The following is a 26,018-nucleotide window of genomic DNA, read 5'->3' as shown; positions in this document are numbered from 1 at the left end:
GCCAGGCAAATTTTCCTCTGCTTATCCCCTTGCTGCTTCACTGTCTTTAGTGGCACATAAAAATTAGGAAGTAATTCTTACTAGACAGTCAATATAGTGGTCTGACATTGGGATATGTACTGAATGCATTGCATAGTGACTGAAACAGCTCTGATTTCATAGTATTAGACTCATTGGTAGAATTTCATGTCTTGGGGCTACCACTTCCATGTATGGATGAACAAACAAATATATCATTAAATGCAAGTAATTTACAGTAAAAAAGAGTAACAAAACCAAATCACAACATTCAGTTATAGGACAACAAGACAAATGCTATTCTTCAAGCAGACTGGAAGGTAGATCTAAACAGAACTCTTAGAGAATCCTTGTTAATGATCTTCCAAAAATGTACAGAAAATTTGGGTTAATTTTACTACCTTTGATGGAGATTCTTTTCTTTCTGAAAATAGCTAAACTGTTCCTTTTAGAAAGATTCCAGGATCTCACAAAGAACAAACTCTGAAATGTACCTCATAAAAGATATGTCAAACATTTAAAGAAATTTTCTGTTTAACTTTTCCTTCTTCCCTTCTATACTTCAAATAATATCAGTTAAACATTATAGTCTATCATCAGACTACTTAAAATATTTTTCATGAAGTAAATCCAGATCATAGAATCATAGCATCATAGGGCTGGAAGGGACCCCAGAGAATCATCAGGTCCAGTGCGCTGCACGAGCAGGAAAGATATCTGTGGTAGGTGACCCCAGCCAGTGACCATTCAGTCTTCTGGCCCATTGAAGGCCCATTGAAGACCTCCAGGGTAGATGATTGCTGGGCCCATTGAAGACCTCTAGGGTAGGTGATTGCAGCACCTCTGGGGGGAGCTTGTTCCACAGTCTGGACACCCTAGTTGTGAAGACTTTTTCCTAATGTTCAGCCTGAAACTATCTTCCAGGAATTTGTGGCTGCTGTTTCTAGTTTTCCCCCAGGATGTCCTGGTGAACAGTTGTTCACCGAGCCCCTGATGTATGCCTCTGATATAGTGGTAAGCTGCAACCAGGTCCCCTCTCAGCCTTCTTTTCTTTAGGCTGAAGAATCTGAGATCCCTGAGCCTCTCCTCATATGGCTTGCCATGCAAGTCTCTGATCATACGGATGGCCCTTCTCTGGACCCTCTCGAGCTTTAGCACATCCTTCTTGAAGTGCGGTGCCCAGAACTGGATGCAATACTCCAGCTGCGGCTGCACCAATGTTGAGTAAAGTGGGAGAATCCCACTTTTTTGGTTTTACCGGAGATTCATCGATTCATGCATGCCAGTTTTATTGACCCTAGTGGTTACTGTGTTGCATTGCTGGCTCATATTCATGCTGGGGTCTATTGTTACCCCCAGATCCCTTTCATTTGTAGTGCTAGTCAGGTTAGCGATGCCCAGCCTGTAGGTGCGCTGCGGGTTCTTCCTTCCCAGATGCAGCACTTTGCACTTCTCTATGTTGAACCTCATCTGGTTCCATTCTGCCCAACATGCCAGCCTGTCTAGGCCTGCTTGTATCTGGAGCCTATCTGCGGGTGTGTCTGTGCAACCCCATATCTTGGTGTTGTCTGCAAACTTGGCCAATGGGCTTTTCACCCTTTCATCCAGGTCGTTGATGAAGACCTGCTCCACAAAGTTTTGCTGGCATAGCCATGTTGGCTAAGGGCATGAACAGATTACACTCCCTCACTATAGCAGCAAAGAGCCCAGTGTGGACACAGTTGTGTAATGAGGAGTGGGTGAGACAGTAATGCCAACTCCTGCGAAAAAATCATGAGACTCCTAATTTCCAAGTCAAATTAACTCTGACTCATGATCTCCGGATAGAGAGATCAAATCTCAGGATTTTGTCTTTTGGAACATGTAGAACAACGTCATGCTGGCAAGTCGGTGGGGGGACAGGGAAGAGGTGGGGGGGGGCAGCCCAAAGCCCCCATGGTGAGGGAGGGAATGGGGCAGTGGCTGGGGTGAATGAGGCTCTGGGGCCAGGACAGGCTGTGCGACAGAGTTACAGGCAGCACATCCAGGAGCACGGGGGTTGGAGGGGGGCATGCAGCTCCCTGACGTTGCGCACACTCCCGGGGGAGGCATGGGGGCCATGTGTGCCCCGGATTTGTGTGCAGAGTGGAGGTAGGCTGCCCACTGCAGGCTTGGGGCTTTGAGCCCTGCTGTGCATCCCCTGCCTGCCTGGCAGCTTCGTGCAGCTCTTAGGGCAAAGCAGCATGGTGCAGAGTCCCATCCTACAGTGGGCAGCCTGCCTCTGCCCCATGCACAAATCTGGGGGGCACGTGCCCCTCATACCTCCCCCAGGGGTGCGTGCAGTGGTAGGGAGCTGCAACCCCCACACTCCTGGACAAGCCGCCCACAGCTCTGTCAAATGACCCGCCCTGGCCCATCTGCATGTGTGAGTGTGTGTGTCTGCCCCTCACTCCCAAGCCACAGTCCGCCCAACCCTGCTGCTGCCGCTCACTCCTGACCCACAGTGCCCCTCATCCTGCCAGGGTTTGTGGGGACCCCCCTCCCCAGGCACCAAGCTGCAACACACACACACCCATAGCCCTCCAAATCTTCACAAATACTCCCCCACCACACACACACATGTGCACACGCTTAAAAAAATAGCATCTCATGATTTACATTCCAAACCTCTTGATTTTTAAGAGTTAGTCTCATGATTTTTGACAGTGGGATTGGCAATACTGCTGAGACACAAGCTCTGGGCACTGACTTAGAAGGGATGCAAGAACAGAGCTGCTTCTTCTGGTCCAACTGCCATTGGTGGCTTGGCCACCGCTGCTATCCTTGCTGCTGCTGCTACCCAGGACACAGAACATGCTTGTTATACCTCTGCGAGGACACATATGTGCCACCAGAAGATTGTTTCTGTCTTCTTAGCTAATTCTGTTCCAGAAGGCAAGGTAGCTTTATTGGCATAAAAAATCTTGTGGATGCACATTTCCACTAGGGGGCTGTCCCAATATAGGTATGCCAGCCTACCTGGAATGCAAGGAGGCTCTAATGCAGACAAGCCCCATGTCCAGTAAAGCACTGGTTAATAACGTTTCTTTGATAAGCCATGCTATCTCCTGAATAATTATGAGAAATCATTTTTGATTAGTGAGAAAAGAGCACATTCCTTATTCCCTAAAACTTCACCCTTGTAAGCATAAGTACACCTGGTACACAGGGTATTTGACTTACATGGTAACCCTAGTAAATAATGAGTAATACACATCACTGTTGACAAATCACGTATAAAAGTCATGATCGCTTCTTCTAGATGATATTGCACATCAGCAAAAAGTATCCTGTATTATATTCTTCCTTATGTGCTACCTCTGCTTTCCCCCACCCCATTAAAACTGATGCAAGTGTCAGGAAACTAAGCATGTGTCTGATTCAGTAGTAAGTACAGTGTGATAAACTGTGCTTAAACAGTTGCCAACAACTCAAGAGTGCCAGCACAAGAAATGTGTAGCACACTTCTTGGGCTACTTTCAGATATAAACTATGCTTTCAGAAATTGTTCAGGTAAATTAAATTACCATATAATGCAGAGCAAGGAACTCTATTTCTTTTCTGAAAAAATAGCTACATTTCTTAGGAGACAAAGCAAGGCCCATTGGATAAAGCTCACTGGAAAAATTAAAACATGAAACAATGAGGTTTCTATCCTGCAAAATGATTCTTGGATTTTCATCTTATTTTTCCATGAAATCCCATTGACATTAGCCATAAATATTAGTTCCTGTAACAGAGCTTGGGGCGCTCTGTTCTTTTAGAGAAAGAAGCAGCTCAGTGAGGGGGCACTGCAGGCCAGGCAGGATGTAGCAGCTACAGGTCATACTAGCAACAGGGCAATTATGCCAATTGGCAGGCACCTGCAGCAGTCTGCTGACCAGAAGTGGACAGGGCCCTGGTAGGATATAAGCCTGAGGCTTGGGCTAGCGGGCTAGCCTCTCCTTGGCAGCCACAGGGTGAAGAACTCCCAGCAGCAGGGCTCCTGAAGGGACTGTGGTGCTGCATTTGGATCCCCGGTGAGGCTAAGGAATCTCACTAGGGTATACCCCTAGGTTGGGAGGCTATCCTAGGTGAGGGATGAGGGAAAGTTTTCCCTCTTAAAGGGGCAGAGTGCTGCTTCCCCTTTGCATTTATGTTATAGCTTGGGGGCTTATGTTTGTTGTGTTTACACTGGCAGTTTGGGTTGGAACTATAGGGGCGGTATACAGGGGTCTTGTTGGTGAATGTGGGGTATGCAATCACCTTGAGCCCTGCCAGGGTAGGCTCAAGTGACTACAAAGCCCAGAGCAGGCTTAGAGTGAGGCCACAGAGACAGACAGGAGCCAGAGGACTGGTGCTCAAGGGGCACAACCAGACAGGGGCCAGCATCTGGTGCCCAAAAAAGCCAAACCAGAGCTAGTACCTCAGAGTCAGGTCTGATACAGTGGGCCTGGGCTAGAAGGCCTAGCGAGAGTAAACAGGCAGAGGGGGAAGCCCCAACAACTGAACGACACTACAGTAACACCTGCAAGGTTTGATGTGGTGTAGGAGAGGATTGGAGCCAAGCAATTAGCCCCTGAGGCTTGAGGTGCCCATAGTTTCACAGTTCGTGAGGCCCCGTAGGATGCCAGGGAACCCTAGCATCGGTTCAGTCGAACTGGGGCCATGTGAAGGCCTAGGGGTAGCCTCTCTTTTAAAATCATAAGAAACATCAAGGTGTGGCAAGAAAGATAGAAGAGAGGGCACCCTATGGGCAGTGCAAAGCACAGTCATGGAGCCACTAGGATGTGGAGCCATCACAACTGCCCCTGGGACCCTGATGTATTACAGTTCCATGTCTGTGGATGTCTTCCAATAATTAGGGTCTTTACTGTGAAGATGCAAAAATTATAGCCATGCATTAAATAAATTAGTGTTGATGTTACTGAGATCAGTTTCTTCACAGCAATAACTACTGGATAGTTTTCATTTGTGAAATGTAATGTGACAACAACATTTCTATTTATTAACATTCTATAAACAAAATCATATAGTGATAATTACCAAGCGTTGATTGAAAACCTGTTCTTTATAATAGTTATGGTACATCAAGAAGGCACACATCACTTCATCAAATACCTAACTACAGGCATGTCGCATCATAGGCGCATTTAACTTGTGCGAATTCAACTATACGTGGGTGGGGAGGGGGGTGGGGCTTGAGTCTGCACACGGTGCTGCCGCCATCCTGGAGGCCCAGCCACCACCACGCTGCCAGCGGTGACCTCCTCTGCCTCTAAAACCTCCCGCCGCTGCCATGGAGCCGTGCCCAGAGCTATGTGGCTGGCTGCTGGGCATGGTGGCTGGGTGGCACGCTGCCGCTGGTCGCACAGCTCTAAGCGTGGCTCTGCAGCAGCGGCAGGAGGTTTTGGAGGCAGAGGCAGTCATCGCGGGCACAGTAATATGCGATTTCACTATACGCTATTTTCGCCTTTACGCGTTGCCTTTAGAATGTAACCCCCGCATAAGATGTGACATGCCTGTACACAGAGAGATCAATTCTATACTGTCCTGTACTCTGTACAGTCATTAAAATTATGCAAAGTAAATGCATAATGAGTATACATGGTACTAGATCAGAATTGTTATGCTTTATATTTTGTGCAAATTGCTACCCACTGTGCAAGGAAGCGGAGAATCAAGACCACATTCCTACCCAAAGGAACTTATATTTATAAATTCCTGACCCTGTGAATACTTACTACTGCAAAAGTAGTGCAAGCTTGAAATAATTACATTTAAAGATATAATTTTATAACGTGCAGAACATTATCACTGGGCGCATCTACACATGCATTTTAATGTGCAGTAGACTATTTAACTGCACATTAAAATAAATGTAATAAACCATGACATTACACTAATGTGCAGTAAAATAGTCTACTGTGCATTGAGTCACTAAAACAGCATGCAAATGCGTTACTGTGCATTAGCACAGTCTAATGCGCATTAATTTAGTACCTCACATTGGAGATACTAAATTTAATGCACATTAGAAAAGGCACATTAATGCACGTGTAGACACTCCCACTGTTAACTGATTCAAATGGGAATTGAAGGCTGGGCCCTAACTCAAATAAAAATGCATTGCATAACTCTGGCATTTACAAGAATACTCGCATGGTTAAATTTAAGCATCTGATGAGGCACTTTGCTGAACAGGGACCTAACTAGGAATATCTCCAGTAAAGTCAAATGCAGTCATATAAGTAAAAATGAAATCTTAGCTAGTATCTCTCAACTTATTGTAAGAAACTCATTGTGAACTACACAATACAAAAGCAATCAGGGGCAGACCTGGAAGGTATGGGGGGCATGGGTGCAGTGTTGTAGGTGCACCCCCTTTCTGCCACCAGTTTCTGGGGTTCTGCCAGATCCAGTCTCTGGGGCTCCCCCTGCCCCCAGATAAGTCAGGGACAATGGCAGAGAGAGTGGCAGGGGAACAGGTTATCCCCCTTCATGGACCTACTCCATATGCCCAGCTCCCTGGTGTTCCCTGCCAGCCCAGGGGGTTTCAGCCATGCCTTGCTCCCATCTCTCTACAGTCTGAAGCATTGTATGCCATACCCTGCTTTAGGAAATCCTGGAAATATGCCCATTAAAGCAATTAAAAGAACCCTTTAAGTTTGCTTTATAACATTTTTCAAATGTGTCACAAAGTCTTTATTACCTGCACCATTGTCAAAAAGTTCCAGAATAATTGGATCTCCATTCTCTGGTTCGATAATGGCGGTCACATTTGCTCCAAGAACAGGTGAAAGCCCTTGACCAACTTGTGCATAAGCAACCATCGGACTAGGGTAGTAGTTTGTATCCCTGTTCATGTGGGCTTTCACAGTTATTGCAGGTATTGTAGAATTTGCTGCTCGGGAAGTTACTGTTATTGTTAGGACTTGAGGGGACAGATGAGTATTAGTGAGTGTGTATGTCCACATCCCAGCCTGAAAAAAAATATATTTAAGAGTTAAATAAGTCCTCTTTGTTTATATGTTTTAATTATGAGGACCAGCTTACTCATCTTCAGGTATGTAGTAGTCTTACTCTTAAGTAGCTCCATTGGAATCAAAGGGGCTAATCACTGAGTAAATACTCAGTATGAATACGATTACAATTTAGGCTGTAAGGGTACCTATATACAAGCTGCAAGGTTGCTTCAATGCACTGTAATTACAGTACATCAGAGCTGACTTGATTAATTGAGGCTGCTGGAGTGTGGTAATTACCACAGCCATTATCAAGTGGCTCTTGGAGCCACTCTACTTAAAGCATCCCTGGCACACTCAGAGCACGTGTATAAATGCCCTAATTCTGGAAACCCTTTCAGATGGGATCAGGCTTTGCTTATGAATGAATTTTTTATTCTTACTGGTTTAATTATGCAATGAAGGACTACTTCTAAGAGGAAGGATTAGATCAGGGTTGGCCAGCCCACAGTACACTTCACAAGTGTCACAGGCAGCTTCTGTGTGGCATGTAGTATACAGGGGAGGGGACAGGTGGCACAGCAGCAGAAAGGGCAAGAAGCAGAAAGCAGAGCAGCAGATTGAACACGGGGGCACAGGACAGGGAGTATGAAACAGAGCAGCAAGTCAGGGATTGAAAAGGATCTGAGTAGCACTTGGGGAGGGCATGGGGCTTAATTTATGTCATGCCTGCCAAAAAGGTTGGCCACCACTGAGTTAGACCATACAGTCAAAATCTGTGACCCATTCTAGGTGCCATATAATAGAAATCTCCACAGCTTTTGGAAGGAATTAAATATCTATTTACAACACTGTTATTTTAAAGTGGGTTTAAAACATTTAACCATTCATTTAAACCATTTTAATGTTACATATTGGGTAGGCAAATTAAAAAGAAAAGAATGGACATATTGGGTATCAACCTGATTCAGAGAAAAAGAGATGAATTCTACTCTAAAGAAAGTTTAGAATGATATAGCTGTAAGCTTAAATTGTTTCTTTAAACTTAGAGAGAGCTCTCCACTAAAGTGGAAAAATCAAAAAATCAAAAATCAAAAAAAAAAACTATTGTAGTTTGAAAGGTCTTACCTCACACTGTTAAATGACTCCAACTTAATGTAGTAGAGTTGGAGTGTTGTTTTAGCCATAATGGTCCAGGAAATATGTGAAAAGCAAGGTTTATAGTGATACTTTTTATCAGGCCAACTGTGTAGCCTGGAGAGATGTTAGGAAAGCTTTTAGGTATGATGTGCCCTTCCTCAGACCTGGATATATGTATCTTAGTTCATGCATCAGTTAGACTTGAATGAAGAGATAGCTTAATTTTTACCTCTGCAATGCCGGGAATCTGAAGACGAGCTATATGGAAAATAATATCAATGCTGAAGTTCTCATTGGTGTAGTTTTTTCCATGGGGATCAAGAAGAGTTATTTTCGGTGGTTCAGTGGTCTGCCAGGTAACTACAAAGAATGTATCCCTTCCCACTGTACTATCAATAGTCACCGTCCTTCTGAACTGTTTATAACCCTGGGTACTTTCACCAGTGCTTTCAATCTATTAGAAAAACATATTTACTGTATTATCCTTCAGTCCTAAAGTTGCATGACCTCATAAGTAAAAGTTTTTCATCTTACCCTTAATAATTAAATCCAATACTAAAAAAGGAAACTATATATAATCAAATTCATCTCTATTGTGTACATATATACCCAATTCTCCTTTTACACCACAGTACATGATTTTAGCAGCAATTGCATTGAAGTCAATGGAGTAAAACTAGCATAACTGAGATGATAAGACCTTACATGTGTTTCTTCTCAAAATGTTGGATGTCATATCTTCTACTGGGTGAAATTTCAGATATGCTCAAATATATAGAAAATTGGTGTTGGAAGGGACCTCCGGTCATCTAGTCCAACTCCCTGCTCAAACCAGGACCATCCCCCAACTACATCATTCCAGCCAGGACTTTGTCGAGCCAGGCCTTAAAAACCTTCAAGGATGGCGATTCCACCACCTCTGTAACTATTCAGCTATGAGGGACCTGTGTTATCTTTCCCAGGAAGATAGTAGTTAGATCTGTAAATTCTCTCCTGTGCTTCATAGTTTTATAGCTGTCAGGGGCTGGAAGGGACCTTACAGATCATCGGGTTCACCCCCCCTTGCACTTGGGCAGGAAAGACTGCTGGGGTCAATGCTCTCATATTAATAATTATTGTTCACTTAGTGCCAACACAAAGCTTCAGTGCTCTATTTAAGTCCAGTTCTACCTTTGAAAAGTGTACTGGCTAGTAGTAAGATATTTAGGCAGAATAAAAATACTTAGTGCAGATGCAAGTTATACTGGCAAAGAAGGTATTTTATATAGCTATGCTACTTTCTCTTCCATGTAGGAATAAACTATACCAGCATAAGCATGTACATTGGTATAACTTTATCCACAGTAAGGTAGGACGACAAATAAAGTACTACAGATTTTATGATATTCTGTATTATTGAGTCAACTTCCCAAATATCTCTTTGCATATGCTCAGATCGCATTCTGAATCTTTTCTGTCTCTCTATAATATCCATCTTAGAATACAAAAGATTAAGATACATTCAATATTCCTGACAGAGGTGTAGCCCATGTATTCTAAAGCAAAGTTATTCCTAATGAGAAGGAAACTGGAAATGGTTAAAAGTTTGGTTCAAATGGATTTGCAAGACTTCTATTTCCATGGCTTTCTCCTCATACCAGTAAAAGAAACTCTGCTAAAAACACTTCTGTCTTCTAAATGTCTCAGGTCAAATCAGTAGGCAATGTGTGATACCTGCTGAGTATGTTATAACTCCCTGGCACCTCCATATAAAAACATGTACATATTTCAACATGTAGTAGACTTTGAGATAAAATACTATAGTGTGATAGACTGTACAAAAGCCAGTGTGGATGCATTAGGGCCTAGTACGAATTCAAGTAAGGGTCAGATTATAAACCAGACTGTAAAGATGGTCAGTGTAAAGTTGGATAGAGATAAGGAAGTTGCTTTGGGCTGTACAGGAGGAAAAGAAGGGGCTTAAGAGTTGATTAAAATCTTACAAAAGATTTAATTCTTACTTTGCTTGAGCTAGTTTTCTTATCTCTTTCTCTCCAAGACTCATTCAAAATAATGTACGGAATATAATGCAGAATTATTGTGAACACAGTGGTGATGATCAATAAAGTAGGAAATGGAAATGTTATCTGTACTTATAAAACTGACCTGAATGGACTGATTAAAGGTATCTCCACTTCCTGATAAAATTCCACAGAAAGCATCAATGAGGTCATTGGAAATCAGTCTATCTGAGACAAAAAAGTTTAACCCCCCTGAAAAAGAGCACAGGTTTTATTTTGGAGTTGGAACTTAGTTTCAAATATTGCATACTGTTTCAAAATACTTAATTCATGAAACTGATAAATCAAGAGTCTTACCTAAACATTTTTCAAATCAGTATAAGGGGATGAGAGGGATACTGTATATCACTGATAAGGTCAGTGGTATAACTGGTGGGGGGCAATAGAAGCAACTGCCCCCAGTGCTGACTTGGGAGGGGGGCACAAAAAAGGGGCTGCTGCAGGCACCTGTGCATTCATGACCACAAATGAGGCAGCAACTTTCAGTTGCTGCTTCTACTTTGTCCCAGGTGCCTGAGTGTGTCCCTACACTGCTTTATAAGGTCTCAGTTAAGCTCTCCTAGTACTTCCAAAAGGTTCCTTTAATCAGGACACCCTGAGTTTACTATCTCATAATGACTCTTTTTATTTTAAAACCATAGTACATGTAGCAATTTTGCATTCCTTTTAGGAAGTATTCCAGCAATGTTATAGATCCAAAACAACATCTCTAAATGAATAGAACAAAACTAAGGTTACTTGCAGGAGCAAGAATCAGGCACTACTTTGATATATTTAGGGCACTACATTTATACATTTTCAGAAGTTGTCTCCTTCATTTTCACTTTTTTTGGCTTATCACAATTTCTGAGTGCCTGGCAACCTCAGATGTCCAAGGCTAGATTTTTCAAAGGTACCCAGCACCCATAGTTAGTATTCACTTAAATTAGAGACAGGTGCTCCTCCTGGATAATATTTTCAAAAACAACAAATGATCTGGAATATCCCTGCTTTTGAGTGCCCTGCTGGACATGAAGGGCAAGATTCTAGAAGTTGTGCTCATGAGTAATTACCCAAATAAACCCCATTGGTTTTACTGAAGTCATCTATGGCACAAGAGTAGCATCATTTAGGCCTAACATCTAAAGCAGGATATCTAAAAACTGAGACAATCCAAAATTAATGGTCACTTTTGAATTGAGCCATGTTGGCTGTTACATAAGAAGAGAAACATTAACAAGTGAATTACCAGCATATGTCCAAGGAATGAAGGGCAAGGACAGCATGTCAAAAATTTGCAGAGAGCTGTTAATGAACTTTTTTTATACAGGAAGAAGAAATTTGCAAAAAAATCTGAATAATGTTTAAATCTGAGAATTTTGCAATCTGCTGCTGAACATTTCAAGCAGAAAAAACTGGAAAATTTGACAAATTAGTAACTAAGTATTAATTAATAAACTCTTAAAGAATGGAGGGCCATATGTTAAAGGTACTTAGAAGCTTAATCCCCATTGATTTCAGTGACACTTAGGCACCTAAATACAATCTAAGCCATGTACCAGCTTATTTGCCAAATTGTTTGGCAAGAAGCTATTTGCCTGACATGTACCATGATCAGCTAAATCAGGGGTGGGCAACATTCGGCCCACAGGCCGAATCCAGCCCATCAGGCACTTTCATCTGGCCCGCACCAATGCAATGAATTGCACCCCTCCCCGCACTTCTGCGCACGAGGGTGGAACCTCTTGGGCAGGGCTCCTGCTGCAGCTGGAACCTGCTCGCTCGTGGCAGCAGGTAGGGAAGCAGGGGGCTGGTGGTGGGGTAGAGTTGCAGTTGGGCAGAAGCGAGAGTGCAGTACAGAGCCTTCGCCCAGAAGAGTAGCAGGAGCACAGAGCTTAACTAGGCAGGGTGTGTGTGTGTGTGTGTGAAGGGGGTGCGGGGGGTGTTGAGACCCTCCCTCACAAACTCCCCCTGCATGGCATGCAGGAAGTCAGGGAGCTCATGCCTGGCATGGGGGGAGGGAGCGGAGCCTGCCCTATTGCCAGGGCTCTGCATTGCACGCCTGCAGCTCCAACACTTGCAGCAGGAGAAGCCCCACACTGGAGCTTGCTGCCTCCCCCGCAGGTCTCCACACACTGCCAGGAGTGAAGGGAGTCCTGCCTTCTGCTTCTCCACAGAGTCCTGTATGATTTGGGTTTTTTCTGGTTCTAAGATGGCAATACCCCACTCCCAAAAGGAGTATTTGGGGGAAGGGGGGCAGCAAGGGGAAGGACTTCCAGGGGCAAAGGTCAGGCATTAGGGGGCAGGACCTTTGGTCCCAATGTGGCAACCCGGGGGCGGGGCAACTATAAAGGAGCAGGGCTACCTATGCGGCCCCTAACAGTTCACCAAAACTTATTAAGTGTCCCTCTGCCTGATATAATTGGCCGCCCCTGAGCTAAACCCTGTAACCAATCTCAACTACTGTCAGTACAGTACAGAAAAGTAGCTGGAAGAGAAAAGCACTGAACATGACAACTGCCACTCACCTGAAAGCTATTAGCAGAGAGAAGCTGACCAGCCAACTGATTGATTAAGTGAGCAGGCAGGCCATGCAAGTACAACATAACTGCTCTGTAAGGATGCATAAGGCAGCATGAACAGTTGAGCACAAACCATGCCTGCATGAATTAGCCAGCACACTGTGGGATGGGGTGCCTTTCATGCTGAAAATGGCGCAGGAATGGCAGATGGAATTCTTGCAATTGAAACAGCAGCCCACATCAATCGCAAGCATTTTAAGTGACTTTGACTGAATCTATAAATATCTGTCCTTAGACACCAACTATGATAACCTAGATGCCTAGATTATTTAAAACGAAAATGTGAGGACAGAATCTCAATTTTGCAAACATTTATGCAGATCTGAAAAAACCTGTTGTTTTCAATATTGGGGCAAGGTTCATTCAAAATTTTACCTGTCTCTCTAGAAAACTGTTCAATTTCTTTTGCAGCAGACTGTCCCAGAACAATGGTATGAATGACTGATCCACTGTTAATCACATCAGAAAAGCATTTCTTTACACCACTGTCTTCTCCATCTGTCACCAATATAATTTCCGAGCCATATATACTTCCATCATGTTTTCTGATCACCTAATAACAGAGTACCAAGTATTAATATGAAGCTAATGTATTATGCACTCTGCACCGTTCTTTGGTCTGGTACAGGAAAATGCAAAATTATAAAAGAAAGTAAATCAAAAGAAATATACTGAAAATTCTCCTGCATTAATCAACTTCTATGCATTTTATACCTGTTACAAAATAAGAATAAAAAATAAGGGCTAAATTAAGAATGTCCTGTTTAGGTGAGAGAAAATGAGGTACTTTCCATTACCTCAAATGCCAGCTGCAAGCCTGCGCAAACATTTGTTCCCTCACTAGTTGGAGCAGTTGGTAGGAATGAAGCAAGCTGTCCCCTTATATCATTGCTGACAATTTGACGCAACTGAGTTTTGATCTCTCCCGAGTGACTGAAAGTGACAATACCAACATAGGAATTTTCTTCCACGATCTGTAAAAGATATAGTTCTGCAGCCTGATGCAGCTGATTGATCCAATTAGTCTATATAAAGAAGTTCAAAACAAACAACAAATCACTCACAATAAAGAAGCCAAGCAGCTGTAAATTTTCTACTGAAAAGATCAGAATCAGAGAGACAAAAACAGCATAAAATTTTCCACAGCGTATATTCAAGAACAGTTTTAATTTAGAACAATAAAAAGTGCTGCTGCACTGGCTCCAAGGACCCTACTAAACACACAAAATTACAAATATAAATGCTTAGTTCAATCAGCTGTACTGAGCAACAGTATATGCAAACGTTTCAGCAAATCTTTGCTTTGGTGAAAATATTTCCAAGTGAATAAAAATAAATCGTCTAAGTGCACAAAGGAAAATACATTTCCACTAAAGAGATGTTAGCATGTCTGAATGAGAATTTACCCCATCCTTGCTGTTTGAAACATCAAGAACCAGGCAGACCACCCTATCTCTCTTCTGCAGCAATGAGAAGGTAGGAGGAGGTAGAAGGCTGGTAGTATTCAGTGGAGGATTGTTCTTAAAATCCATGGATTTCATTATTACTTCCCACGTGCTTCTATAGTCACACATTCTGTTCTGCATATTGGGAGCTTCTCTATTATGGTTACTTTCATCACAGAATTCAGCGACCTAGAAATAGGAACAAATAGACCAAAAATAGAGAGACCAAAAATAAAGAAACCCAAAGAAAGCCAACTGGCAATGAAAGAAAATAAGTATTGCTGTAAGAAAAATAATAATCTGGATTTGTATACTGCCTTCCAGCATTTGATCTGAAAATATTTGAAGCTACCACTATTATATCTTTTACCAATATGATAACAAAAACATCAAAGATCAAATAAGTTCCCAAAGTTACACACTTAGTGATAGCAGTGAGGCATAAAAAATAAAAAGTAATTTTGTCATCATGTGCTCAAGCCACAAGACTACTGATGCCCCATAGAAAGCATGACATCTAACACTTCTGCTTAAGCAGTGCACTTCTCTCTCATGCACAGCATGGCAATACTACATAAACAGCAGAATTCAGCTCATAAGAGCAATGTAAACCAATCCTTATTCAGGCAAAACTTCAGTGAAACAAACTGGAACTATCATGGGAATAAGGATCACAGAATTTGTCCTTGTAAAAGTAATAATATGGCTAATTGTTTTAACACATGTCTAATACAATCATCCTATTGGACATGGCTAATACAATCATTCTAAGGACATCCTCAAATATTTACAATGTATGCATTGACAATGACTTGAGCTGTACCAAGTGATTTGTCAACTATAACAAACGTCCCAGAAATATTCTAGATATCCTAGAATTATGGCCAGTCACATATATTTGAAACATCACTTGGTGCAAAACAATAGAGTATTATTTGGGATTTTATCATTTGCTTTAAACAACTTTAACATTTTAAATAACCTTAGCATTTCTAAAAGAAGTGGATAAGGACAAATTGTCAGGAATCTGGGGTTTTTTCTATCTGTACTCACAGATGATAAGCTTTGCATGTACATTATTGATGCCGCTGCAGTTTGATTTCTCTCATGAATAAATGCACATCCTTCAATAAAAAGTCCTGTTAGTTGATTAATGACACAATTTCCTTCAGTGCAGGATTTTTTTTCACAGACATAGATGCCAGTGAGATTAGATGAGCATCTGGAAGTAAAAATGGAATACTTATTATTTAGAAATGCCAAACTGGCCCCAATTCAGGGTGGAACCTGATTTTAATCAGTTTGCCTTGCAGGAATCCAGTAATGCAGAGGCAGCTTTTTGTAGAAGTAATGTTTGTATGTGCAAAGAAGAAAAAATTCTACTAATTTTTTCCTCCTCAGTCACTTTAATCCATTAAGCCAATAAAAAATACTAAGACTGTAGAATTTATTTTTATTTGGGGGGAGGGGGGGGTGTTATTCTACAGTTACCACTTGAACAGTCTTAGGAAAAAAGAACACATGACACGCCTACAGAAGCAAATCAGATTTGGGCCCTAGTGAAACAAACCATACTGATAAAGCCCACCAAAATTTGAATGTAAAAGTAAACTAATTAATTACCTTGTAACTTCAACTCGATTTTGTCCAGTTATATAGAAAGGCCTGTCACTATCATATTCATCAAACACCCCCCATCGAAGGTGGGCCCACTCATGGACAAAAACTCTGCCTGTGGGAATAGAGCATGTAAACTGTGGTAACTTTAAAATTACTGTGACTGTAGATGTTTGTAGTGCACAAAATCAGTGTGTACATAAACAGCCAATAAAGATGAATAGTAATCTCATTAGCAAAGTATCCAGTAACTCCCAGTGAAAACAGGGAGAGGCGTTAATTTATTTAGGTGCTTCTATAACATGCCTACTTGCCTAACTTCAAGCATCAGCTTTTGAAAATGTATTTGGTTTATTTGATTTAATATGTTTGTTTTAAAATAAGCTTCTAATTCATTATATGACTGTCAAGCTTAAAGAAATGTGCAGTGGCAGAGAAGAAGAACATGCACACTGAATTGCAATTAGATATCCAAGGTATTCAGTGCCACTTCCAAGAACCAGTGCTTTATTTTCTGTAGATAGGATGAGTTTTCTAAGCAGTAGGACAAGTCATACATGCTAAGGAAAGGTTCATGGACCATTTGCAAAAAAGGGTTAAAGCATATATTTTTCTTCATTTTATTACAAAATCAGATATGCTCCTCCTTATATGCAAAACTCTCACACATTTTCCATTTCTGAGCTAACCTAGCTTTGTTTTTTCACTTCATTTTATATAAAATAGCCACTAAATTATAAATAATGGATTACAAATTATAAATAATAATTATAAATCTGTCAATTTCTTTACAGTGGATATTACATTTCTACTGGTGTCAAAATGTGGTGTCTATATTCACTATGCAGAACAGAGACATATTTTTAATAACTTTTTACAGTTCTCTTCAGAGAGTTCAGTATATTTCAGGGGAATATATTAACTCTGTTCTACAAAGTGCCCAGATCATACTTACCTACTTCACAGAGATTTTGTGAGGTTTAATTAATGTCTGTAAGCCACTTCAAGATTTTCAGATGGAAGGAACTATACAAGGGCAGAGTATTTATTATTCTTGGCCTATTAATTACATTTTTATATCTATGAATGTGACAGCAACTACTATTACATAGAGAGTTCCCATGGACACATTTCTTTTGCCAGACAACTAAGAACAAAAACGAGATATCAAGAATGATGTCATAGATTTACCCCGTGATCCATAGACAGCAATCAACTTATCATTTAATAGGAAGGTAGGCGTGAAATGTATATATTTTCCCATTTTTCCACATTCTCCATATTGTAGGGTATATGGGTCATCTCCATGTTTCCAATAAGGAGCAGCAACTATGACATCTGCCTAAAATTATAAAAATGTTTTATTGAATGAATTAAGCATAGACATGTATTGCTTTGTGCTTGTGCAGCACCTAATATAGTAGGATCTTCGTAAATTACTAGAGCTCCTACATGCTACTGAAATACGTAACATTAGAGTTCTAGGAAACATAACTTATAAGAAAAGGTTAGAAAAGCTGGGATTAAATAGTCTGGGGAAGAAAAGACAGAGGAGGGATTTTAAAATAGTCTTTCAAGAAAATGAAAGAATTATAAAGAGGATGATGACCCATACACTCAGGAATAGGGACAGGGGGTGTGCCTCCCTCCCCTTCCCAACTCTGGCTGTGCCACACATACACAGTGAGCTCTGAATGTGTAGTGAGTTCTGAGCTCACAAGTTGATGTGAGCCTACCCAGAGCCCTTGCTTTTATGTTCATCCTTCCTCTCCCTCCCTCTGCTCCTTGGCGAATTCAGCAGCAGGGAAAAGCAGATGAGTGGCAGTGATTACCTTTCGGGCTACATGAAAGCAGGGGCTCTAGCTAGCACCTGTGCTTAGAGTTCACTCTAGTCCTACCGCCCCTGCTCAAAGAAGAAGATGCAGCCAAAGGGGGAGTGTGATTGCACTGCTGTATGTGCTCTGGATCTGCCCCTGGCCACAAGGGATAGGCCAACTAGTAATGGTGTTAAACTGCAAAAAGGGAAATTTAAGTTGGATATTAGGAAAACTGTCCTAGCTGTGTGTATAACTAAGCATTGCAAGAAATAACCAGAAAGGTTGTGAAATCTCTATCCCTGGAAGTTTTTAAGACAAACACATGACTGGAATGGTTTAGACAAGGATGATCCTGCCTTGAGCAGTGAGTTGGATCAGAGGACCTCCTAAGCTCCCTTTCAATCCTATTTTTCTATTATCCTATACAATAAATAGCATTGTGAATCTGATTTACATTTACAATTATGCCACTTTACACATCCCTAGCATTATAAAAGGTCTTGAAAGTGGGAAAATATATATTTACACCCATATTAAGAACTCTCTAAATTGCTAGAGTAGTGTAATATGACCCTAGTTAGTGGAAATAACAATCAGTCCTCCTATGTTTAAGAAGGCAGACACTACAGTCTAGTAATCACTGTTACTGTAAATTCAGTTGGAAAAATCATGACAACAACAGGAGATAAAAAGTGGGAGCAGCAGAAACAGTGAGTCATGGACCAAATCAATAATCCAGTGGCACCCCCCTCCCCACCATGGAAACACGTGTCCAAGGTACAGTAGTCTGTCGACTGAACATAGGCCTCATCAGCCATCTTCAGACACGCAGATAAAACAATCATTCTCAACTATGAGGGATTGCCAAAGAAGATGAAGAAGAAGAAAATATCCAATTTACTTGCTGGTTTTCCTATTTCAAGCCAAGAAATATTTTTCTGATACAGTCAGTTTCTACGTTTCAGATGTGCTATTCTATACTTTCTAGTTGCCTGCAACAGCAGAAACACATTAGTTTATTTTAGAATTATTTTCATTATATTAATCTTTGCCAAGTACTGATAACAGAGAATCTTAGAAGCATAGAAAATTAGGGTTGGAAGGGACCTCTACTCCAAATCCCTGCTCAAAGCAGGATCATCCCCAATTAGATCATCCCAGTTGAGGCTTTGTCTAGCCAGGTCTTAAAAACCTCCGAGGATGGATATTCCACAACCTCTCTTGATAACCTGTTCCAGTGCTTTACTAGTCTCCTAGTGAGAAAGTTTTCCCTAATATCTAACTTAAACTTCCCTTGCTGCAGCTTGAGACCATTGCTCCTTGTTCTGTCATCTGCTACCACTGAGAACCATCATCTTCGGAACCCCCCTTCAGGTAGTTGAAGGTTGCTATTAAATCCCTTCTCAGTCTTCTCTTCTCCAGACTAAGTAAGCCTCTCCTCATCAGTGATGTACCCCAGCCCCCTAACCATTTCTGTTGCCTTCCACTAGACTCTCTCCAATTTGTCTACATCCTTTCTGAAGTGGGAGGCCCAAAACTGGACACAGTATTCCATATGTGGCCTCACCAGGGCTGAGTCACTTCCCTTGATTTGCATGCAATGCTCCTATTAATGCAGCCTAGTATGCCGTTAGTCATCTTCACAACATGATTTGAAACCATTAATCAGCAATATACCTTTTCAGTATTTTTTCTCTAATATTCTATTTTCCCAGAGAGAAAACATTATAAAAAATAATCAGTATAAAACTGTAGGACAGGTTTCCTGTACCTAAAATTGGGGCAACTTCAACAAGAATACAGGCAGTCCTTGGATTTAAGACACAATTGGTTCCTGAAAACTGCGTCTTAAGTTGAAACATTGTAACTTGGAACCAATTTTCTCATAAGAAACAATGTTATAAACGGGGGATTGGTTCCTGAAGCAAGGCCCGATACCCTATTTTCACTAAAAATACCCCAGAATTTTGTACTCGATAATTATAGATAAGTAATATAGCTACATTAATGTATTTATATTGTAAATAGCAATCTCATTGATTTGGAAGGACTTCTTTGAGGTGACTTTGGTGGACTTTTTGAAAGGCTCTTGGCTGGAGTCTTCTCAGGAATCTTGGCTGCAAGTTCTTCTGGAGTCTTGTCTGCTTTCTTAAAGAAAGCGTCCAAAGAAGTTTGGACAGATGTTCTCCAGGGAGATAAGCGACACAGCATTGCACTGGATCAAGCGTTGTAAAGTTGAAACTGATGTCATAAAGTTGAAACAGGGTGTCAATTTATAAATGTAAGTGTGAAACATTGTAACTCGAAACATTGTAAGTTGAGGACTGCCTGTACCCAAAGAATCTCTTGGTTTAAGGCCATCAAGGGGGATGACGGAATGTGCACAAACTACAGAATTAAGGGATTTACTGAACAGCAAACTTGCATACTAGTTATTACTTGAAAATACTCATATAATCCAGAGGTTTTGTAGTTGAGCAGCAGCCTCAGTTGGAGATAGAATGGCCAAAAGAAAAGCAAGACCAGAAATACCTTAATGAGCCTTCACTTTGGTATTGAATAGTTGACCATGAAAGGAGATAAAAATAGGAAGACAGCAGGGCCTTAGTGCAGACATGTAAACAGTGTATACTGTGGAGTGGTCTGGTATTGTAAGGGCCTTGATAGTAGATAGGGATGATAGTGTCTATGGGGTTAAAAAAAGGACCACTTTTAGAGCTGCTTTTGATGTCTTTCAAGTGTGACTGTTGGGAGGTGGAAGGGAAGAAAAACATATCTTGAGTCAATAAGATTCATGGTTTCATGATCAGACTGGACAGTTGGTATAATTTAGTCCAACTTCCAGCCTAATTCAGGCCACAGAAATGTACAAAGTTCTTCAAACTTATTTAGCTATTGTATATCCACAGCTGTACAGGCTTGCTTTAAACAAAAGTGACAGAATCCACCACTTACAATTGCATTAAAAAAACTGTACCTTCTTCCTAATATGAATGCATTTAACTGCAGTTTCCAGTCTTTGGATCCTTTGTGCCTTTGCCTGTTAACTTAAAAGAGACCTCTCCTATCAGAAATCTTCTTACTAGGTAAGTACTATAAACTGTGATTAATGTACCTATTAAACTTCTCTTGGATAAACTAACTAAATTAAGCTTTTCTAGTCTCTCTTGGTAAGGCAGATTTTCCAGAACTTAAACCATTTTTGTAATTCCTATAAGACTGAAGCCAAATATTTTGCATGGTAAAGTCAAAGCAAAGCCAGCTTCATCCTTACCATAGCGTTATCCAGTTGCCACCTAAAAATACAGAAAATAAGCAATGGCACCATCCACTTGGGAATTTACCTATTTTCTTAAGACTTTATATGGAATGGTGGGTACATAGGTTCTGACTATGTTAATGTATACTGCATTTATCTATTGCTTTCAGGGTTCCTAGTAGATGGGCTAAGGCTCTGAGTAGTGGGTAGGATGCTTCTAATTCACTGAAATCAAACTAAACAAAGATCAGAACTCCTGATGAGGAAAAAAAGACCAAACATTAGGAACCAGCGTGCTTTAGCTCTGTCTATTGCAATGAGCCATCTTTGTTTCTCTTTGTTGTCTTGCATTTCACTTGTATGCCAAGTCTTCTGAGTCTCGAAGTCTCCACCCAAACAAGTATCACTGCTCTTTTAAGCTTTGTTAATGGGACAATGGATTAGGAAACCAATAGAGAAAAAAGAAAACATTGACACTTGGCCAACTATCTGAGACTAGTAGTATGCAAAAATTCCCAGGGGACTGCTATGTGTCACAGGGCATCTTTAGTGCCTTCCAGTGTAAGAGGCTTGAACAGGCTGTGGAGCTGTCAGCAGGTATGGTAAGGCCTAACGAGGTGGTCACATGATCGCAAGAGGGCTTGTGGATTGGACGAAGGCCTGGGCAGCCTCAGTATAAGCCTAGGCCCTAGGAGCTGAGTTGGCAGTTGCAGCTGGGGAGCCAAAGGGTGAACATCTCCTGGCTGGAGTACTGCTGCTCCCAGAACACCTGGATGTTAAGGGTAGAAACTATGGGGATGGAGGAGGTTCTTGGTCCTGGGGAATGACCTAAAACTACATCCTGCTGAGGTAGGATGGTGTGATGGGGCTGCCTGTGGTAGGGTGGTCCCAGGAAATGCCACACCGGTGCCTCCCTAGTGAAAAGCAAGGATGAGGTGCCAAATAGCCTCAGCCCCCACAGCCTGGTGGGTTACCCTGTAGAGGGGACAGGCAAAGGGTCCAGGCATGTCATCGGATACCTGGGGCCCAAGGGGTGTAAACCCTAGTAGCCCCAGTGAGGGAGTGTGTGTGAAAGCAGTAGGCTGTGTAGAGTAGGGGGGCCCATGTCCATATGGGGGGCCCAAAGGACTGCACACAGGCCAGCCTAAGTAGTTTGATTGAGTGAACCCAGTGGGAGCAGAAGGTCCAGGATGGAGCTGGAGGAACTATGTGGTACAGTGTTTGGAGGAGCCCGAGAAGGTGGACCTGCATGGCAGAGTGAGGGCAAGTGGCTCGAGAACCTACCCATAAAAACCTTGACTGGTCCATGCTGGGGCCAAGACCAGACCAGTCAAAGGGCCAGAGTGCTCACGAGGGAAAGCCAGAGGCTAGAAGTCTGGAGTCCCAACTTGCCTAGAGGCAAGGCCAGGGCCTGTGAGTCCAAAGGTCCTGGAGTCAGCCACTACCGAGAAGAAAAAGGGCTTTGGGAGTTTTGCAGCCCAGAATGAGGGTGGAGATTAGATTGCCTAATTAGGAGGAATCCAGGTTGGGTCCGAATTTCAGACAGGCATATAGTGTGGCCCAGTGTGGGCCATATAGTGATACCATCTGCAAGGCATGGGACATGGTGTAGGGATGGTACGGGGCTGTGTATTATGCCCTTGGCACTGGGCAGTAAATGGGCAGCCTCCCACCTATAAACAACTTCCAAAGTTACATCAAAGGTGTGGTAGGTGAGGCAGGTGCCCAGGCTGCCCTAGACAGGTGGGTGCACCAACATTTGGACCAGCTTTGAAACAGCCCCCTGTCACACTATGACCAAAGATTTGGCCTCTGACTCTCTTGTTCCACAGAAAAGGCTTTACCTGAGGCATGGAAGACAGAAGGTGCAGACAAAAGTTACATTTATCACGTGATCAGCTTCTTGAAAGCATCTACAGCTGTGCCCGTACAGAAGCACATGGCTACAGAGAGCTTTAAAAGTGCTTGATCATGCAACAATCTGAACCCTCATTACATGGGCATTCATATGAAGGCACTTCAAAGTAAAGTGTCTTTCTTAACTTCTGTCAGTGCGAGCTGGGAATACAGCTGGGTTGATATAGCCTAGCTCTGCTGCTGGTACTCTCTTCTGAATGGGGGTGGGGGAATGGAGGAGAGGGAGCTCTGTCTGGGGTTTGCCCAGCATGCACTGGAGGATGGGGCAGATGGATTGGAGTCTCTTCACCTTAGCAGGGGGTCTCCAATCCATCTGCCCCATCTTCCAGTGCAGGCTGGGCAAACCCCAGACAGAGTTCCCTCCCTTCTCTTTCCACCCTTCCCATTCTGAAGATAACACTAGAGCTGGGAATAGGGGGCCAGGGCTAAGGGACAGCAGCTGCAAACATGCAGCTGCTCCAAAGTGGAGCTTGATCCTCACCCCCCCAGACCCAACAGCTAATGTCTAATGGGTCCAGGGGAACGCTGTAACTGGACAGGGAAGTGCACATCAGTCAGTCTCTCCGAGATTGAACTATCTCTTTGTATACTGTACTTTTGTTTGCCAGAATCCAAATGTAAAAGAAGATTAATTTGGTCTAATAAAAGATAAAGTAATAAAGATAATAAAGTTGGTCTAATAAAAGATATCAAATTCACCCAAAGAACCTTGTCTGCCAAAGAAGACTAAATGCATCTAAAGAGATTGGATCAATGAATAACTTAGAGTGGGGAAAAATGACATGTTAAAAACTACCTGACTATGTATTTAAAATGCTTACGTGGTCCTTTACAAATCTTAACTAATTATAACAACATTTTAGTGAAATAAGTAGAAAATATAATTATCTCATTTTATAGGTAAGAAATGGCACAATGAATGATTAAGGGCAAATCTTAAATCACTATCTACATAGATACTTATGTGATGTTTCTCAGGGACTTTTGCATCATGACTGATTAAAAAATGAATGGGGATTATAGGATTTGGCCTCAAATAAGTTACCCAAAGCAGTTGGTGAATGAATGGGAACACCAGTATTACAATTTGAGACTTCTTGTATTCTAGACCCATGCCAAATCCACTGGCTTCTGCTACCTCTCACTTTTAACCAAGATGTTGTGGTTGTTGTTCTTATTCTTGTTATTCTTATACCTTAAAACCACATGTTACTTTACAGATGTTTAGAATATAAGACCTAACTAGTCACCAATTAGTGTGGTCTTATGTTCCTAACTAGTCCTGTGCCAATGGGACAGGAACAGGGAACAATGAAACAATCTCTTTTTTTCCTTATTTGTCCTTACTATTTATTGGATCACAGAATCTGGCTGGTGTTCTCCTGGTTGTTACAGATATTGTTGTGTGCGTACTTTGCCTTTTAATGTTCCTGAACATTACCTTTAACGTTACCTTTAAAACAATTATAACTTTTTAATTGTCAGAATATTTTAGTTTCTAAGACAGGCTTTAAACCTTACCTTGTCATAGGACTCTTGTTTTGGTTTCTCATAATTGTTTGCTTTCCATGTAGGAGGTATTAAAATCTTTGCATTCCTAAAATAAAATCTATTTTTTGTAGCACTGAATAAATAGAAAGATGCTTCTGTTATCATATCCTAGTAATAAAATGAACAGAAAGAAAAACAGTAAGTCAAGAGGACCATTAATTAAGTGGTTTGTTATTTTATGTTATTTGGGTATTAGTTCTGTGGCTTATTATATGTTATTATTAGTCAGCAAGCAGGAAAAGTGTTAGGCAATAATTCTGAAAAAGGAAAAATACTGAATATATATATACTGTGTATGTAATACCCTTTCCCGTACAAGGATCTCAATGTACCTTACAAACAGGCATTATTACATCACACTGCTTTAGGTTAGAATATATCACTTTAGAGACTGATGAGGCAAATCACAAGGTTTATGGCAGGACTACAAACTTCATTTTTTAATTAATATATTTTATATTCCAGGTCAAATCAACCAAATCAGTTTCAAATCATATCAATTGAGCAGAATACAATATTCATCAAGCTGGGGGGACTTAATAGTTCTAAACACCATGTACGGCGCTAAAACCAGCGAGCATCCTTCATCCCAGGCTCTCACCCTGGGACTTCAGATACTCCCAAATCCATTGGTAGGTGTCCTATGTGTATGCCCAAGTCCAGAGGTCTTGGGATTCAGATGCCCCCATTTGATCTTAGCCCACAAACTTTTTTTTTTTTTTTTAATGGAAAAATGTTCATGTTCCAAGCCAAATCCACCAAATCAATTCCAAATCCGTGAGTCATTCAAGAACCATATTTTGCCCTACTACTGGCATGCATCCTCCACCCCTGCCTGGGGCTTCAGATGCTTCTAAATCCTTTGACAGGCATCCTATATGTAGGCCCAAGCTCCCGAGTATGTGGCTTAGGGTTCATATGCCCCTGAGTTTCGCTTGCCCTCAGCTGTACGGCTGCAGGAGCAAGCTAGGGAGGAGTCTCCAATTTACATAAAGTCCACGTAGGTATAGCCAAGATCTTGCCACTGGAAGTGAAAGTGGGAGGCTAACAGTGCACTACCTCAGTCAGGCTACTACCCCCTGCTGAGAAAGTGGTTCTCCCCTACAACTAAGAAAGCCACCTTAGCTCACAAATGTCATTACCCAGGGAGCCAGGAGCTGAGTGCTGACCCCAGACCACCGCTTCTGCGCACACCACCTTGAGGTGACAAAATCACAGACCCTAAAGCCTGACATTTAATTTGCTGCTGGAAAAAATGTTTGAACCCTCTCACTTGAGGTCAGCGAAACCTGCCCGGGCTTGCCAGGCCTTCCCTTTCCCAGCAGCGGTAGGGAGTAAGGTTCGGAGCACAGTCGGCTTCTGAGCTCTACCTGCAGGCTCCGCTTCCTGGCAGACTGGGCACGGCCAAGCCCCCGCCTCGGTAGCCGGGCTAGGAGCGCCTGTCCAGGCACGGAGCAGCAAGGCTCCGCGGGTGCGTCGCTGCGGGGCTGTCCTCGCCCGGCGCGGTCCTGGGCAGCGCTGCAATCACGCGGGGAGGAGCGGGCCGCCCCCCGCAGCAAGACGCGCGTGCGCCCCGCCGGGGCAATGTTGCGGAGGCACCGCAGCCGCTCACCTGGATGCTCGCGAGGAGCTTCGGGTCCTCGGGCACCCGCGGGTGGGCGGCGAGGGGCC

At 42.3% G+C, this 26,018-nt stretch overlaps 1 protein-coding gene across 1 annotated transcript in view; it reads right to left on the bottom strand.

Annotated features, from left to right (window-relative positions):
* The window catches only part of LOC102387239 (calcium-activated chloride channel regulator 2), a gene marked incomplete at its 5' end in the record, with an annotated part of 32,757 nt that extends 6,744 nt beyond the window's left edge, over window positions 1-26,013 (bottom strand). Inside the window, 13 exons of the mRNA XM_025195396.1 lie at window positions 3,564-3,654; window positions 6,625-6,640; window positions 6,728-6,998; window positions 8,350-8,574; window positions 10,266-10,372; window positions 13,117-13,294; window positions 13,539-13,766; window positions 14,148-14,375; window positions 15,240-15,408; window positions 15,810-15,918; window positions 16,995-17,145; window positions 24,318-24,455; window positions 25,960-26,013. Coding sequence (XP_025051181.1) covers window positions 3,564-3,654; window positions 6,625-6,640; window positions 6,728-6,998; window positions 8,350-8,574; window positions 10,266-10,372; window positions 13,117-13,294; window positions 13,539-13,766; window positions 14,148-14,375; window positions 15,240-15,408; window positions 15,810-15,918; window positions 16,995-17,145; window positions 24,318-24,455; window positions 25,960-26,013 — 1,965 coding nt within the window. The remainder of the gene's footprint in view (window positions 1-3,563; window positions 3,655-6,624; window positions 6,641-6,727; window positions 6,999-8,349; window positions 8,575-10,265; window positions 10,373-13,116; window positions 13,295-13,538; window positions 13,767-14,147; window positions 14,376-15,239; window positions 15,409-15,809; window positions 15,919-16,994; window positions 17,146-24,317; window positions 24,456-25,959) is intronic.
* Between the last annotated feature and the right edge of the window lie 5 nt (window positions 26,014-26,018).

The sequence above is a fragment of the Alligator sinensis genome, unplaced genomic scaffold (genome assembly GCF_000455745.1).
Source record: "Alligator sinensis unplaced genomic scaffold, ASM45574v1 scaffold32_4, whole genome shotgun sequence".
Lineage (NCBI taxonomy): Eukaryota > Metazoa > Chordata > Crocodylia > Alligatoridae > Alligator > Alligator sinensis.
This window is presented reverse-complemented; position numbering and strand designations above follow the sequence as displayed.